Genomic DNA, 18723 nt, shown 5'->3' on the forward strand with positions numbered 1-18723 from the left:
ATACTTTTATACATCCTCTAAGTCCAAGTTATAACTAGAATCTGAGAAAGGGCTGAACCAAGAGTGAACAGAGTAATTATATAACTGTTTTAATTTTTGTGCTCATCTAATTGAATATATTATCTATATCTATCCACCTTCCAAAATACAAAAAAAAACACTTTCGGGTGTTTTCCTTCAAACCTCACCCCAGATAGAGGATAAGGAGAACTTGCCAAATCATTAGTCACAGAACAGACATCCCCCACCCACTCGGTTCATTTGCTCTTTTCATTTTCCTAGATGTTACTAGGATAAAGAATCTGGAACACCTACTTAAAAAACTCTCCTTCTGTAGAAGATTAATACAACTGTTGATAAAATTAGTCCAATGAGATTCTTTTAAGAATTGATAGTTTTAGTCTACATAATGTTAAACTGCCTAAAAAACAACATGTTCTTTGCTGCTCAGTAAAAACTCTATCTCAATTGGGGACAATAAGATGGGGAAAGGTGAGGTTCTGGCAGTCTGGAAGAAGTTTCTTCATGACATAGAGACAAGAAAATTGAGATGAGTCTACTCTGCTGTAGATTCCCTAAATGCTTTTGTGTTCTGTTTCAGTTCTATGGAAACTGAAAAAGGGCTTTGAGTAGTTCTAGTCAGTGTTGTCAAGCTCCATTTCTCCCAGTTCACAATGCCTCATCTTTTCCTTAGGGGATGAAGTCAAATAAACTCCCAGCCTGAAAGAGGTTTTAATACTACTTAACTAGTATAATGAAGGCACATCCTACCAGGTGTTACGGAATATATAAAATTAACCATTCCTGGACCTCACAGAAAGAAGACTTATATCTCATAAACACTATTTTCCCTCAACTTTTTATTCATTCCTTCTCCAGCTGCATCCTGAAATAGACTTTCAGCACACCTCAGGTCTGGATTACTACCACAGCTTCTCTGACTGCCATCAGTCAGCCTATAGTTTAACTTTCTTTCAAAATTCCTTTGTCATTTCCTATCACATTGTACCAAAACTCTTCTGCCTAGCTTCAAGGCTATCATTTGGCTCATCCTTCCTATCCAACTTTATTTTGTACTATTTCCCAAACAGCAGGTCCCCTTCCCCTAGGATAACTGAAATTCATTTGCTCTTTCTTAGGGAAAAGTTGAAGAAACAAGGAAAAGAAAAACAGACACTGAAATCCCTAACAGCAAAAGTTTATTTACAATTGTAGTTAAGGAATAGTTTTAATGCATGCTGAGAAAACAGTAATATTCCAAACGTATAGGTTACTCTCTGGTAAGGAATACAAGATGACGTTGGGAAAGGCTTTGGCATACACAACAACTGGAACCAGGTTAACAGAACACTTGCACTATTAGAACGTTGTTATCAGAACACTTATATATCACCTACTTTATATATCACACCAACTTCATAAACAGCTCATCTTCTAACTCCTCACTGGCTATTTGAGTAAACAGCATTCAAGGTTAAACGTTAAGACTGGGGAGTAGGGAAGAAATACAGAAGTGATAAGCATCACAACATTTCAGAGCCTATATATACTAATACAACATTAAGATTAAGAAACAGTATTCCAATTTTTTTCTGAAACAGCATTTGGCAATGTTTTAGCGCATGAGAAGACACTGCTTTGGTCCATCCACTCTTTCCAGCTTTTCAAAGTGTTTCCTGGCATTGCGGATATTGATCAGAGTAGCTGCAGAAGCTGAGGGTGTGGCAGGGAAGATAACCAACAGACTAAGTACAAGCAGCCAAAGGAATAATTGACTAGTAAAAACAAATAAACAAAAGAGAGCCAAATTCCTCAATGTATGTCACAGAGAACATAAGTCCCAAGTTAACCAGAGTTTAATTTTTCTGAATAAATAAAAGATTTGTTTATATTCTAAACATAGTATTTTCAAAATAAATTTTCAAACTCTTTTGGTTTGGGGCTAATAGTAAAAAAAAAACATTGTCTTATGTTGTATTCTAATATTAATCTAAGATAGATAACTTAAGAGATAATTTAAACTTCTGGGAGCATCCTGGAAATATTGCTAGAACCTTTATTTCAATGGTTGTCATGGATATGGCTATTATGGCATGGAAGCACTAAATATCTCTCTTTATGCCCATAACAGAAATATGGGGGTATGGTACTTAGGAATATACAATGACATATAAAATTGTTCAACATTTAATAGTACAGAGCTTAGACTGACTAGTCTTTTAAAAATCTACCCCACATGGAGCATAAGTCATAAATTTGGGTTCTTTTTCTTTAAAATCCTTAGATATAGTAACTATACATAAGTAATTTTTAAAGTTCCCATGAAGAAGATATAATACCCTAGAGTCTAAATTATCTTTAAGTTTCAAAATATAAGTCTATTAAATAAAAAGTATTTACCACTAGTACTAAAAATTTTTTTTCATTGTGGTAAAATGCACATAAAATGAAATTTACCATTTTAACCATTTTTAAATGTACAGGTCAGTGGCATTAAGTACATTCACAGTGTTATGCACTACAAAATAGCTTTTCAGTATCTTTAATAATATACTACCTCTAGGGAAATTAGTTTAAAGAATATGTGGCTTTGAACCTATGTCAGCTAAGTTTAAACTTACGAATGGATGGATCAGACATCACGACCATCACATAAGTGTTGGATGTAAAGATGTCAATGAAAGCAGCAAAGTTAGAGTTCCTGACTTCCATGCTCTGGAAAGAGGCAGCCAGCTTGCTATAGGAGAAAGGAGAAAAGTGAGTAAAGAACATAAAATAATAGCAACATAAGATATTCTTATCTTTCATGTTAAACATTTTCATAGCATTATATCTCAATCCACCACCACATTGACAGTTAATCACTAATCCCACTTTGTTTTCCAAGGAAACTCTAATGACAAATTTAACACGTGCTGGAAAGTGACTTAGAAAGTGGATTAGGAATTGATAGTGACTGTGAAATGAAAAGTGGGCTTAGACCTAGATTCATATTAAAAATCATGTTACCAAAGATTTCTCTAATATTTAAGAAGTTTATTCAGTTGAAATTTCCCTATCATTGAGATTAATAACTGTATCTTTTGAATGTTAGTTATGCTGACATTCTAGAAATGATCCCATTTCTTTGAAAACAAAAAGGGTAATGATATTTATATGCCATTTGCTATTTCTTCTTAAAAATGTTAGAATAAACATGCCAGAAAGTCTCAAAGTGTGCTACGGCATAAAAGGTAAAAACTTACACTTATTCTATTGTCTGGGCACTGGGCATCAAAGTTTTACCAGGATATGATTATTAAATCTTTACTAGATTATGATGTTCAGCCATTCCTTCTTCCTATATTCACAATGCTAAGATTCAAATTGTATTTAAACAAAGCTGAGACAATATGATCAGACATTTCTAGACTCTCTACTTTGTACCATTCTTGAATCAGTACCTCACTATTTTAATTACTGTAGTTTTATAGTAAATCTTGGTATTTGGTAGGGTAAATTCTCCTTTCTTGTTTTTCAAAACTCTCTTGGACATTTTCTGTTTATTTTTTCCCAAATAGTATCAAACATCTTGAAGGGGTACTCTGCTTAGATATTTTTCATATGCTTCTTCTGCATCAGTTGACTTTGCATTAAAGATGTCTTTCACTTCAGTCAACTGTAGGCTCCCTTAGAGTTTAGCTTTATTTTTAATATAAAGTATGCTGAATATAGAAGTGCAGTCTACTATAGTTATTTGAACCTCTCAAAAAATGACAATTTGTTACAGAGATAAATACATCGCATAAGATCTCTTACCTGCAGCTCAGCTTAAATTGCTTAATAATGTTGCTGATTTTCTCAAATCTGTGGACATCACGCTGTTCTTTACATTGGTAGTGAGAAATCACCTACGAAAAAGAGCAATGCCCTTTAAATCCATGCAGTGTTGTCATATCACCCTCTACTACTCCTCAAGGCAATACATTTGTCAGTCTCTTGGTCACCCTGATTTTCAGGGTAGACTTGGCACCTGGCTTTACTGCCTCTATTCCTCTGTCCCATATCCTGTCAACATCTGCATAATTTCAACATCCCTAAGGATGACCCATCCAGTATTGTTTGGTTATAATTTTATTAGATCATTTAAGTATTGTATTATCTATTTTGGTTCATTGCTGTCCTTTCTCACTTACTTTAATCATTAAATATTCATCTTATTTCAATAGGATGTCTTTGATTCAAAAAAAGTACAAATCAAAAAGGAAAAATAAATAAAAATTCTTAGCTGTTCTTTTTTTAGTATTTTATTTATTTATTTATTTATTTTGGTTGCATTGAGTCTTAATTGCAGGCACACAGGATCTTTGTTGAGGCATGTGGGATCTTTTGGCTGTGGCGTGCAGGCTCTTCGTTGCGGCACTCAGGCTTCTATTTGTGGCACGTGGGCTCCAGGGTGTGTGGGCTCTGTAGTTTGCAGCATGCGGGCTCTCTAGTTGAGGTGTGCAAGCTCAGTAGTTGTGGTGCACAGGCTTAGTTGTCCCGCGGCATGTGGGATCTTAGTTCCCTGACCAGGGACTGAACCTGCATCCCCTGCACTGGAAGGTGGATTCTTTACCACTGAACCACCAGGGAAGTCCCTCTTAGCTGTTGTTGAGGTGTACTTAATGTATTTAATTTTAATGAAGGCTATAACCAAGTGGTTTTTGGTATCATATTTAAAAATCTTAACTGAACGATTCTAACCTCTGAGGATTTACTATTTATAAATGAACCTATTCATGATGGACACCAATGCCAGCTGAAAATACTTCCCCTAACACTTTCAGATTAATAAAACCACACAAGTATTTCCCATAGGCTGATATAAACTTTCTAGTAGGAAGCAAAACTGACTCATTTGCCAGAAGAAAATTCACAGGACAATTCCCTGAAACCATGTGAAATTTTCAAAACATAATTCCTAGACCAACGGTGGAATAGGTTCCTGTTGCTTGACTTCAAGAGCTATAGTGAAAATGGTCAATCACACCTAAACTTAGTCCTCAAGAGAAAGCAAAAGCTACTTGTTACTGCCAGTGAAAAACAGAGTTTATATTAGGTTAACCTCTATGATCATGTGTGGTAGATGTGGCAGGAGAATACTGCTGAAGCAGGATTCTACCATGCCACGTGTCTCAAGATAGACAGAAGAGCTCACCTGCTTGTTGCTATTACCACTAGCAGGAAAGACAGGGCTCAGGGTAGTGAACTTCCAAGGAAGTGATCCCTGCCTATGGGCTGAGGCAGAAAGACACTCTAGTTAGGACTCCTTGCCTCAGCTATACCAGTTAGCAGGAAGGATGACTCCCAAATATGCTACCGTTAAAAATAATGTTTCCACAAAGGAAGGAGAAAAAATTTCACTTTGCATTCTCTGTCCTCTGTTGGCTGCAATAGCAAAAGAAATCAATGTTTAACAGTTTGCCAACTGTATGCTAAACTTTGTGCTAGGGCTTAATGTTACCTTGTCCCATATTAATCCACACAATAAACCTATGATATAGATATTATTATCTCCATTTTATAAAAGGGGAACCAAACTCAGAGAGATTAAGATATATGTCTACCATATATACGCTGTCTACAAGAGACCCACTTCAGATCTAGGGACACATGCAGACTGAAAGTAAGAGGATGGAAAAATGCATTCCATGCAAACAGCAATCAAAAGAAAGCTAGAGTAGCAATACTCATATTAGACAAAACAGAGTTTAAAATAAAGAATGTTACAAGAGACAAAGAAGGACACTACATAATAATCAAGGGATCAGTCCAAGAAGAAGACATAACAATTGTAAATATATATGAACTCAACATAGGAGCACCACAATATATAAGGCAAATACTAACAGCCATAGAAAGAAAAGTCGACAGTAACACAATCATAGTGGGGGACTTTAACACCCCATGTTCATCAATGGAAAGATCATTCAGACAGAAAATCAATAAGGAAACACAGGCCTTAAATGACACATTAGACTAGATGGACTTAATTGATATTTAGAGCATTCCATCCAAAAGCAGCAGAATACACATTCTTCTCAAGTACACATGAAACATTCTCCAGAATTGATCACATGCTGGGCCACATAGCAAGCCTCGGTAAATTTAAGAAAACTGAAATCATATCAAGCATCTTTCCCAAACACTACGCTATGAGATTAGAAATCAACTACAAGGAAAAAGCTGTAAAATACACAAACACATGGAGGCTAAACAATATGCTACTTAATAACCAATGGATCACTGAAGAAAACAAAGAAATCAAAAAGTATATAGAGACAAATGAAAATGAAAGCATGAGGATCCAAAACCTATGTGACACCCCAAAAGCAGTTCTAGGAGGGAAATTTATAGCAACACAATCTTGCCTCAGGAAACAATAAAAATCTCAAATAAACAACCTAACCTTACACCTAAAGAAACTAGAGAAAGAAGAAGAAACAAAACACAAAGTTAATAGAGGGAAAGAAACCATAAAGATCAGAGCAGAAATAAATGAAATAGAGAGAAAGAAAACAATAGAAAGGATGAATGAAACTAAAAGCTGGTCCTTAGAAAAGATAAACAAAATGGATAAACCTTTAGACAGACTCATCAAGGAAAAAAGGGAGAGGACTCAAATCAATACAATTAGGAATGAAAAAGGAGAAGCTACAACAGACACCACAGAAATACAAAGGATCATGAGAGATTACTACAAGCAACTCTATGCCGATAAAATGGACAACCTAGAAGAAACGGACAAATTCTTAGAAAGGTACAATCTCCCAAGACTGAACCAGGAAGAAACAGAAAATATGAACAGATCAATTACAAGAATGAAATTGAAACTGGGATTAAAAAACTCCCAACAAACCAAAGTCCAGGACCTGATGGCTTCACACATGAATTCTATCAACCATTTAGAGATGAGTTAACACCTATCCTTCTGAAACTATTCCAAAAAATTGCAGAGGAAGGAACACTTGCAAACTCATTCTATGAGGTCACCATCACCCTGATAACCAAAACCAGACAAAGATACCACCAAAAAAGAAAATTACAGGCCAATGTCACTGGTGAACATAGATGCAAAAACAATCCTCAACAAAACACTAGCAAACCGAATCCAACAATACATTAAAAGGATCAGACCCAATGATCAAGTGGGATTTATCCCAGGGATGAAAGGACTTTTCAATATCCCCAAATCAATCGGTGTGATACACCACAGCAACAAACTGAATAATAGAAACCATATGATCATCTCAATAGATGCAGAAAAAGCTCTTAACAAAATTCAACACCCATGTATGATAAAAGCTCTCCAGAAAGTGGGCACAGAGAAAACTTACCTCAACATAATAAAGGCCATATATGACAAACCTACACCTAACATCATACTCAATGGTGAAAAGCTGAAAGCATCTCCTCTAAGATCAGGAACAAGACAAGGATGTCCACTCTCGCCACTTTTACTGAACACAGTTTTGGAAGTCCTAGCCATGGCAGTCAGAAAAGAAAATGAAATAAAAGGAATCCAAATTGGAAAAGAAGTAAAACAGTCTCTGTCTGCAGATGACATGATACTATACATAGAAAATCCTAAAGATGCTACTAGAAAACTACTAGAGCTCAATGAATTTGGTAAAGTTGTAGGATACAAAATTAACACACAGAAATCTCTTGCATTTCTATACACTAACAATGAAAGATCAGAAAGAGAAATTAAAGACACAATCCCATTTACCAGTGCAGCAGAAAGAATAAAATACCTAGAAATAAACCTACCTAAGGAGGCAAAAGACCTGTACTTCAAAAAATTATAAGATACTGATGAATGAAATCAAAGATGACAGAAACAGATGGAAAGACATACCATGTTCTTGGATTAGAAGAATCAATATTGTCAAAATGACTATACTACCCAAGACAATCTACATATTCAATGCAATCCCTATCAAATTACCAAGGGCATTTTTCACAGAACTAGAACAAAAAATCTTAAAATTTGTATGGAGACACAAAAGACTCCGAATAGCCAAGGCAATCTTGAGAAAGAAAAACAGAGCTGGAGGAATCAGGCTCCCTGACTTCAGACTATACTACAAAGCTAAAGTCATCAAGACAGTATGGGACTGGCACAAAAACAGAAATATAGATCAATGGAATAGGATAGAAAGCCCAGAAATAAACCCACGCACCATGGTCAATTAACCTATGACAATGAAGGCAAAACTATATGATGGAGAAAAGACAGTCTCTTCAATAAATACTGCTGGGAAAACTGGACAGCTACATGTAAAAAAAATGAAATTAGAACATTCTTTAATACCATACACAAAAATAAACTCAAAATGGATTAAAGACCTAAATGTAAGACTGGATACTCTAAAACTCTTAGAGGAAAACATAGGCAGAACACTCTGACATAAATTGCAGCAAGATCTTTTTTCAATCCACATCTAGAGTAATGGAAATTAAAAAACAAAAAACAAAAAAGAAATGGGACTTAATTAAACTCAAAAGCTTTTGCACAGCAAAGAAAACCATAAAGAAAGCGCAAAGACAACCCATAAAATTGGAGAAAATATTTGCAAATGATGTAGCAGACAAGGGATTAATCTCCAAAATTTACAAACAACTCATGTGGCTCAGTATGAAAAAAAACAAACAACCCAATAAAAAAATGGGCAGAAGACCTAAATAGACATTTATCCAAAGACATACAGATGGCCAGGAGGCATATGAAAAGATGCCCAACATCAGTAATTATTATAGAAATGCAAATCAAAACTACAATGAGGTACCACCTCACACCAGTCAGAATGGCCATCATCAAAAAGTCTACAAACAATAAATGCTGGAGAGGGTGTGGAGAAAAGGGAACCCTCTTGCACTGTTGGTGGGAATGTAAATTGGTACAGCCACCATGGAGAACAGTATGGAGGTGCCTTAAAAAACTAAAATTAGAGCTACCATATGATCCAGGAATCCCACTCCTGGGCATATATCCGGAGAAAAACATGGTTTGAAAGGATACATGCACCCCAATGTTCATTTCAGCCCTGTTTACAATAGCCAAGACATGGAAGCAACCTAAATGTCCATCAACAGATGAATGGATAAAGAAAATGTGGTACATATATACAATGGAATATTACTCAGCCATTAAAAAGAATGAAATAATGCCATTTGCAGAAACATGGATGGACCTGGAGATTATCATACTAAGTGAAGTAAGTCAGACAGAGAAAGACAAATATCATATGATATTGCTTATATGTGGAATCCAAGAGAAATGATACAAATGGACTTGTTTACAAGACAGAAACAGACTCACAGACTTAGAGAAGGAACTTGTGGTTGCCAGGGGTGAAGGGTGGGGGTAGGGATAGATTGGGAGTTTGGGATTGAGATGTACACACTTCTATATTTAGAATAGATGGCCAATGGGGACCTACTGTACGGCATGGGGAACTCTGCTCAATATTCTGTAATAACCTAAATGAGAAAAGAATTTGAAAAAGGATACATGTCTATGTAAAAACCAAAAAAAGCAAGAAATGTGTCTAAAATCACCAAGCACTGGTAGAGCTCAGAAACCAATTATTTACTGTGAGCTGCTCTTAGAGCTATATTTATTAAGCTGATCAGCAATTACTTAAGCAGTGCTTTGTGACATCTCAAGTCAATTTTTATTAGTTATTTAAAAATTTTACTTATAAATATAATATTGGGTTTTGCATACCCCCTCATGGCCAAGTACACAGTAAGTGCTAATATCATTGTTAAGCCGAATTTATAAGAAAAATAAAAATACCAACATACCTCTTTGCCCTTTCACCTCCCCATCTGAACTCTTAGCTACGTCACTGAGTTGACCATTACATCTCTTCCATGTTAAAAGCTTTAAACTCAAAGAAAAATACCCATCATTTCATAATAAAAGTCAATAGGAAATAGGAATTCTTTAACACAAATGAACAATTATTCACAAAAATAATCTAAACTCTATAGTAAGGCTTACCTGCAAACAGCTAAGTTTTACTAATTACTAAAGATCCACGCACCAAAGAACTTCTTTCAAGTTACTTGCTGACAATACTACTTTATAAATAAGGCTATGCATGGTGAAGTAATGACAAAAGGGAAAAAGGTTCTTCCTGAAAGTGGCAACATATTCTCCGTTGCTGAATAGAAGAAGGTGAGTGTGAAGTACATCTGCAGAGCAGAAAGTTCTCACCAGAAAAGTGGCTCTCTCAAATAGAAGCACTTCATCAGCCTCAATAATTTCAGCAAAATTCCTTAGGTTCATTTCCAGCTGCTGAACATTGGGAATCAGCTGATAAACAATGCTGGACCAAGCCTAACAGAACAGAAGCACAGTGTAATATTACTAACAGGTAGCCAGTCCCAGATCTTTGCAAATGAGTAAGTATACTATAACATACAGACAGCAAAATATGGTGATAATTGAGTCCCAAACAAATTCTGGCAAGAAGTATGATATAACACAAACAAAGTGAGAAAATGAAGATATTTGATTTTTATCCTTCAGTTGGATTTTTTAAAGTTTCAAACACTTCTGTAAAATACTTCTTTCCATTGGTAATTAAAAATAAACAAGTATTTAATTCCATCACATTGCCTTAGGGAAGTTGAAAACTCTGATATACTGGGCTAAAGAACTTCTAATACAGCCATTCAAACAGATATTAAGTCCAATAGTGTAGATTGCTCTAAAGATCAGAACCTAATAATGCTATATTTAACATACATCTAAGAATCAATTTTATGAAAATATCAGAGCCACGTAGAAAAATGGCCCCTCCCCTCAATGGGATAACATACAATAGAAATTACAAGAGAAATTAGTGGCATTATCATTCCAAAAGGCTTATTGTCAGCTGTATAAATTATTGATCCAATTGAATTAAAAACAGTCCACTGCGTGTTTGCCTAAAACTGACTTCATCCAGAGGAGTATGACTAAAATAAGGAGTTGAAATTAACCACACCCTCCCTCTATTCTCTTAAGGCTCTTTTATTTGAATTTTCATTATAATATTTCTTTCAATTTTGCTCCAATTTGTCTGGTAAGGTGTACAATGTTCTTCTCTCCCCTACTAGAGGGCAGGAACCTGGTCTTAGTCATCTGTGTGTCCAACAGCATCAAGCATATTGCAATGAGTGCTTGTAGAATAAAACTTAATATAAAAATTTATGTCAGCTCTATGCAACATTGATGTAAGAGAGAGTAGAGCCATGTCTCTGTTCCAATTAGTTTTATTACTTAGGCATGGGGGTTCAGGTTCCAAGTTCCCAGGTCGGTGTTAATGTCACTGCTGAATTTACCTTGGAGAAGGCACCAAAGCTAACCACAGCAGAGACATTGTCACTCACAGCAGTGTTGTGATTAGCCAATTGTCTTTGGTCGTGTTATGTATTGCCATCCTTCACACCGCAGTTGGTTCTTATCAGTGCGTCATGTCCATCCTTATTCACGGTTACCTGTTCTATGGGAATAAGGCTTTGAGAGAAATTCGGCCCAAATTAATCTAGAACAGTATTTCCTAGATAGGTATCTCAAAATGATCTGTTATTAGAGCGAGGCTGGGTCAACATATTGGGGAAAAAATGAATTAGTTAAAAAAATAAATCAGTGGCTATGTTTAAAGTCCAATTGTTTTTCTCTTTGGCAAATCAGGTTTCTGTGCTTTTGGTTGTAGATACTTGTCAGATGGAGTTGATACTGAGGCTGTAGCTACGAGTCACAGAGAAGGATGCTTTCCTACCCAGACTTGTCAATGGATACCAGAAGCAGTCTGACCACAGGAGGACCCAAAAGGAGCCAGTCTTTCAAATCACTAAATCAGTGGGAGAAAGGGAGGAAGCAGGCTAAGGAGCCTATGTGCCAATAAGGTAATTTCAGCTTCATCCATAACACAGCTATTGTTTGTAACCTCTACAACTACTACAAGCAGTGTGGCAATCATTCCACCAATGGGAACAATCTCTCTAGTTGAAAGAATGCTAGTCTCTAATTTGGCATGAAAGTTGAAGCTATCATACTCTAGAAATAACATATCCCATTCTAAGATTCCCTTCTCCAATCTCTCCCCTAAATATTGTTCTTCTATTGCCATCCAAACTTAGGCAGACTAGCTTATATCCTGTAGAGGTACCTGAATATTAGATACAACTCCAATCAGCATTGAGACCACAACAGGTCAAAATGGATGATGGCCAGTGAAACCTCTACTGTCATGAAGATCTGTATCAAATTAATCAGGACCAAACTGGGTTAATTCAGTGTGATCTGGTAGGTATGTCGACCCAATCTAAGATCAAAAGCAAAATTTCTTAAGGTTAAATTGGGTATTTTTCAAACAATTTATGTAGATTATTTCTTCTTTTAGTTCAACACATCTAGATGGCTATGAAAGAGTTTAAAATCTTTTAGTTTTGATAATACCCTTCTAGCTTTTTTTTCATGCTCTTTAAATGAGAGAACTCAGGGAAACATACACACCTTATAGAGAGTTTCATCCCAGATAGATGTTCGGAAGCAAGAACATTCCAATGGGCGAGACAAACGCCTCAGATCTTCTTCTCGCTCTTTAAAAATCTGAAGTAAATAGACCAACATACTGATTAGCATATAACTAACAGCTCTCCTCTCTCACTGCAAAATCTGAGGTGTAATATTTTAGCATATTTTAAACAGGGGCATTTCGTTTTTCCTCAGAGGAATTTTTAAATGTGTACGTTACTTTACAGACTAGGATGGCAGAAATGATTTCAGGTCAGGTCTACAAAGTGCAACGGCTACTAGAATTCTTCAGGACTGTACTGCTTGTTCTGAGTACTCACTGAGAACACTATGCTGGAAAATAAAATTTACCATACAGAGGAATCTTAATAAAATATATCTAACATTCCAAATAATCCAATCTGGGTCATTTTTAAGATATCCATACCAATATCAAGATTTTATAAATCAAAATACTTCAACTTTTGTAGATATCTTTCTCTCATACACACATGCATACACTTATATATTATTTCTGTATGGACTGTATTTATTTGGCTACATAGATATAACAACCCCTTACACACAAATATCTCTTCTTCTTGGCTATGTATCTACCTATCTATATATATGCCCATATATACATGGGAAAATATCTATTTATACAAATATAAACACATACACAGATATTTTCCAGGACTGGGTGGGCTTATAGTGAGTGCACTGTTCACACTGTGATGGATAATTTTATGCAACAACTAGGTTAGGCCACAATACCCAGACATTTGGTTAAACACCAATTTAGATGTTGCTATGAAGGTATTTTTTAGATGAGATTAATATTTAAATCAGTGGACTTTTAGTAAAGCAGATCCCCTTCCATAATATGGGTAAGCTTTATATAACCAGTTGAAGGCCTTAAGAGAAAAAGACTGCCATTCCCCAGGAAGAGGGAATTCTGCCTTCCAGACTGCCTTCTGACTCAAGCTGCAACAAGGGTCTCCAGCCTATCAGTCTGCCCTGCAGATTTCGGACTTGCTAGCCTCCACAATCATATGAGTCGATTCCTTAAAATTAATCAGTCTCTCTCTTATTCTCACTCTCTCTCTCTCTACACACACATACACACACACACACACACACACACACACACACACACACACACACACACTTCTTATTGGTTCTGTTTCTCTGAGGAACCCTGACTAATACACACACATAGAGGGAAACACCTATCTTGCCTGAAACTGATATTCAGGGAAGCACCCTAGCCATTTTATTTCAAAACCTCCAAGTCTGAATCTTTAATGAAATAGAGTATACTTTTCTTAATTAAGCTTAAAATCCCACAAAGAACATTAATGTATCTTTGCGGATATTTACATAAGCATTTAGAAAACAATATGTTGATCACTAAAAATTACAAGTAATTAAAAAATCCATAAGGAGGTCATTTATTGGAATGCTCTAGGTTTTTCTGTTGCAAATTGGGCCAGGGAAACAAAACAAAGAACAGTAATAATAACAAACCCCTCACAATCTCAAGATCAAGCTACATACAGAATTTTCTGCTGAATTAAAACAGAATTGATACTTAGTGAGAGGGAGAAGGAATTAAAAAGAATACTCAAAAGTCCTTTTCAGAGTCAAATACGGAAACCTGTCAAGTGGTTTCTGAAAGCCTGTAAGCTAATCTAGAAACACCAAAACATACTCAAATACTGGAACACTGAAGCCAATCCTGTAACTAATTATGGAAAAAAAAAGTATTCCTGACCACAGCTATTACCAAAAAATTCTTAAGTTAAAGGGGATCCTTAGACTCCTAGGTTCCAACCCAAAGAGGAACTGTGTTCTTCTACATCACCAGCATATTCTAAAACTGCTTTCCTCAACTTTACCCTTGGAAACAGAGGATCTTCTCTTTCAGCTTAGACTTTAAAATCCAATCCTCTTATTTTATATGGAGTAAACTAACGCTAGACTATATTTGTGACTTGCCAGTCCTGGGGTCTCATAGCTAGCTAGGAGTTTGTCCTTTCTACTGTGTCTTTTCTGGTTTAAATTTATGTGTACTAACACCCATGCTAGAAAAGAAGATAAATATACCATATCAGTGCAATTATGAGGGCCTTGGCATTGTGCCTAACACAGTATAGTTGGCATTTGAATTGGTGCATACCAGTTTCCTAGGTCAACCTAGTGACAGCTATGACCTTTCTTTATCTCACCCCTGGTGGGTCTTCTAGCCTTGACAATAACTGCCGGCTCTGAAGGACAGTAAAACAGTGGTAGCAAATATATTTTTAAAATACATAAAGCTGCTTAGTGATATCACATGGCCAGGATCCTTTCCTAAATTTGAAAATTATTTGCTAAATGAACATTATATTTCCCTTACCATGGAACATTTGTTTATAAGTGTTTTTTAAAAAAATGTCAACTTTATTTTGAAAGCTTATGCTGAGATTTTTTTTCCTAAAAAAGAATGGTACAAGTTTACCTATATCTCTACAGAAGAAGTCTACAAAGGATGTCAATTATTTGGTGCACCACCCCTTCTATTTCTTACCAGGTCTCGTTGATCCTCCTGTACCAGATCCATTTTATGCACCAAGCAAAAGATTTTGGCATCTGGAGAATTCTGCAGAATGGCCTCCAGGCACGACTGGTAATAGTGCATGTCCTTTTCCAGTTCGCGGCTTTCCACATCAAAGACATAAATCAGAACCTCCACATTACGGAAGATGTTGTCTCGTTGGCTGGTGAAATAATTTTCCATGAAGGTGTCCTGTCTAGTAGGAAAAAAAATCTAGGTAATAAGCAAGTCATCACTTAATCACTCCTATTTATGATCTATTTTTGTTGGCTTAATCAGTGTGAAAGATAATCCTAAAGCTTCAAATTAAAGGGAAAATGATAGCAAATTAGGATGGCCTCACTTTCTTACTTCTTAAGCCACATCTTGTGCCACCTTTTGCTCCCCTCCTTGTGTTCCAAATATACTTTGACCTTCCCTCAGTTCTAGTGGCCCATGGTCTATCCGCCGAGGGGCCTTTACACATGCTTTTCACTCTGTCTCACATGCTATCCCCTTACTTTTATACCTAATTAACTCCTACTTGTTCCACTGGATTTCAGTTCAATCCATACTTCCTCACAGAAACTATCCCTGACCTCACTGACTTGGGCAAATCTAGTCACCATAGGCAATTATACTAACACATTGGTTTTATATTTAACACTCACCACAAGTGTCATATTATACATATTTGTGTGAGTTTTTAATTAATGGCATTCAATCCCCTAGACAGCAAGCTCCATGAAGGTAAGGACCATGTCCGTTACAGTTTGACATTGTTTCCCAGCTTTTAGCACAGAGCTTGCCACAGAGTACTTGCTCAATGAATATTTACTGAATGAATAACTAGTCAAACACTCTAAACTATATGAAAATGGCTCCAAGTTAACTTTTTAGCAGAATGTTGCTCTTTGCTCCTTAGGCTGTGTGCAGCTTCCCAAGAAATTCTCAATTGCCAGCTGGCTAGAAGAATACAGTAGTGTTCTATCCTGAACAAAAAAATCAAGGAGTGGCATCAACAACATGATGGAATGAAAAGCTACCTCTGTGTCTCCCCTTCAATCTACAACCAGTAAAACATTTACAACTCAACAAAGGTACTTTTTTCCAACACACCAGGATGCTAGAGAATTCCACACACCTGTACATCTAAAGGTGGATGGACTGGAACAGATAGAGGAAGCAGAACTGAAGGAACAGTAGAGGTAGTGCCTATAATCCTGGCCCTCTGGCCATGGCAGCTAAGCCTGCAGCCCCAGAGAACCTGGTAGCAGCAGAGTAGACAGCACACACAACACCAGCCTCCTGGCTGCAGTGGCACCCATGGCCACATCTAACTGTACAGCAGTGGGAATGGGGCCTGCAGCCCTGTCCCTCCAGCCACTGAGGTGCCCAAGCCTCCAGCCCCTCTGCTCTCCCACCAGCAGTGGCAGAGCCTGAGAAACTTAGAAAACCAGATAGGGAAGAGGCACTGGTATGACCCTGGCTCCCCCCACCCCTTCCTCCATGGTGGCTGAGCCTGAGACTCAGAGGATCCTGGAAGCTAGGGAAGAACCCACCATCCAGGTGAACCAGGCAGCTTCTGCCAGTGACATAGGCAGAAGCAAGGTGCCAATGATCCTGAAAACACCAGAAGTGATAATGAGAGTTGGGACAGGGGGCACAGCTCTGACAGAGGCAGCTCAGGTAAGAGAAACCAAAAACTTGTGCTATAGTACCACCTATGAAAAAAGAAAAGACCCCTAATTTCTAACGTGTCTCACTTCACATGCTCTGGCAGAAGGAAGTACCATGAAGAAGCACAGTAACACCGCACCACAAAAAGAAAATGACAATTCTCCAGAAACCAAAGTCACAGAATAATATGATCTGATAGAGAATTTAAAATAGCTGTCATGAAGAAATTCAACAAGCTACATGAAAACTCAGAAAGGCACATCAATTAGCTCAGGAATAAAATTAATAAACAGGAATGCTTTACCAAAAACGTTGAAACTAAAAAAAAAGAACTAAAATTCTGGAGCTGAAAAACTCAATAAATGAGATAAAGAATGCATTAAGGGGTGAGGTAGAGAAGATGGCGGAAGAGTAAGATGCGGAGATCACCTTCCTTCCCACAGATACATTAGAAATACATCTACACGTGGAACTTCTCCTACAGAACACCCACTGAACGCTGGCAGAAAACGTCAGACCTCCCAAAAGGAAAGAAACTCCCCACGTACTTGGGTAGGGCAAAAGAAAAAAGAAATAACAGAGACAAAAGAATAGGGACAGGACCTGCACCAGTGGGAGGGAGCCGTGAAGGAGGAAAGGTTTCCACGCACTAGGAAGCCCCTTCGTGGGCGGAGACTGCAGGTGGCAGAGGGAGGAAGCTTCAGAGCCACGGAGGAGAGCACAGCCACAGGGGTGCGGAGGGCAAAGCGGAGAGACTCCCACACAGAGGTACGGCAACGAGCAGCACTCACCAGCCCAAGAGGCTTGTCTGCTCACCCGCCAGGGCTGGGAGGTGAGGCTCCGGCTTCAGTCGGATCGCAGGGAGAGGACTGGGGTTGGCGGCTTGAATACAGCCTGAAGGGGTTAGTGCACCACAGCTAGCCGGGAGGGAGTCCGGGAAAAAGTCTGCAGCTGCCGAAGAGGCAAGAGACTTTTTCTTCCCTCTTTGTTTCCTGGTGCGCGAGGAGAGGGGATTAAGAGCGCCGCCTAAACGAGCTCCAGAGACGGGCACGAGCTGCAGCTATCAGCGCGGATCCCACAGCAACAGGGGCGCAGACGGAAAAACGGAGAGATTCCCGCACAGAGGCTTGGCAACGAGCAGCACTCACCAGCCCGAGAGGCTTGTCTGCTCACACGCCGGGGCGGGCGGGGGCTGGGAGCTGAGGCTCGGGCTTCAGTCAGATCGCAGGGAGAGGACTGGGGTTGGCGGCGTGAACACAGCCTGAAGGGGTTAGCGCACCACAGCTAGCCGGGAGGGAGTCCGGGAAAAAGTCTGCAGCTGCCGAAGAGGCAAGAGACTTTTTCTTGCCTCTTTGTTTCACGGCGCGCAAGGAGAGGGGATTCAGAGCACCGCCTAAACGAACTCCAGAGACGGGCGTGAGCTGCGGCGATCAGCGCGGGCCCCAGAGACGGGCATGAGACGCTAAGGCTGCTGCTGCCACCACCAAAAAGCCTGTGTGCGAGCACAGGTCACTCTCCACACCGCCCCTCCAGGGAGCCGGTGCAGCCGGCCACTGCCAGGATCCCGTGATCCAGGGACAACTTCCCCGGGAGAACACACGGCGCACCTCAGGCTAGTGCAACGTCACGCCGGCCTCTGCCGCTGCAGGCTTGCACCGCCTCCTCCGTACCCTCCCTCCCCTCGGCCTGAGTGAGCCAGAGCCCCCGAAGCAGCTGCTCCTTTAACCCCGTTCTGTCTGGGCGGGGAACAGACGCCCTCAGGCGACCTACACACAGAGGCGGGTCCAAATCCAAAGCTGAACCCGGGGAGCTGTGCGAACAAAGACGAGAAAGGGAAATCTCTCCTAGCAGCCTCAGAAGCAGCGGATTAAAGCTCCACAAACAACTTGAGGTGCCTGCATCTGTTGAATACCTGAATAGACAATGA

At 38.6% G+C, this 18723-nt stretch overlaps 1 protein-coding gene across 7 annotated transcripts in view; it reads right to left on the minus strand.

Annotated features, from left to right (window-relative positions):
* Nucleotides 1–1193: 1193 nt before the first annotated feature.
* RRAGB (Ras related GTP binding B) overlaps nucleotides 1194–18723 on the minus strand; it is a 58580-nt gene continuing 41050 nt past the window's right edge. For 5 of the 7 annotated variants that reach the window (XM_057538557.1, XM_057538558.1, XM_057538553.1 and 2 more), the window contains 6 exons: nucleotides 15111–15333; nucleotides 12539–12634; nucleotides 10250–10372; nucleotides 3799–3890; nucleotides 2622–2737; nucleotides 1194–1713 (listed from right to left, as the gene is read on the minus strand). In XM_057538557.1, the coding sequence (XP_057394540.1) occupies nucleotides 1616–1713; nucleotides 2622–2737; nucleotides 3799–3890; nucleotides 10250–10372; nucleotides 12539–12634; nucleotides 15111–15333 (748 nt within the window). In that variant the 3' untranslated portion in view covers nucleotides 1194–1615. The other 2 variants (XR_009006703.1, XM_057538555.1) reach the window with 2 other exon arrangements.

This window comes from Balaenoptera acutorostrata, chromosome X, assembly GCF_949987535.1.
Source record: "Balaenoptera acutorostrata chromosome X, mBalAcu1.1, whole genome shotgun sequence".
Classification (NCBI taxonomy): Eukaryota; Metazoa; Chordata; class Mammalia; order Artiodactyla; family Balaenopteridae; genus Balaenoptera; species Balaenoptera acutorostrata.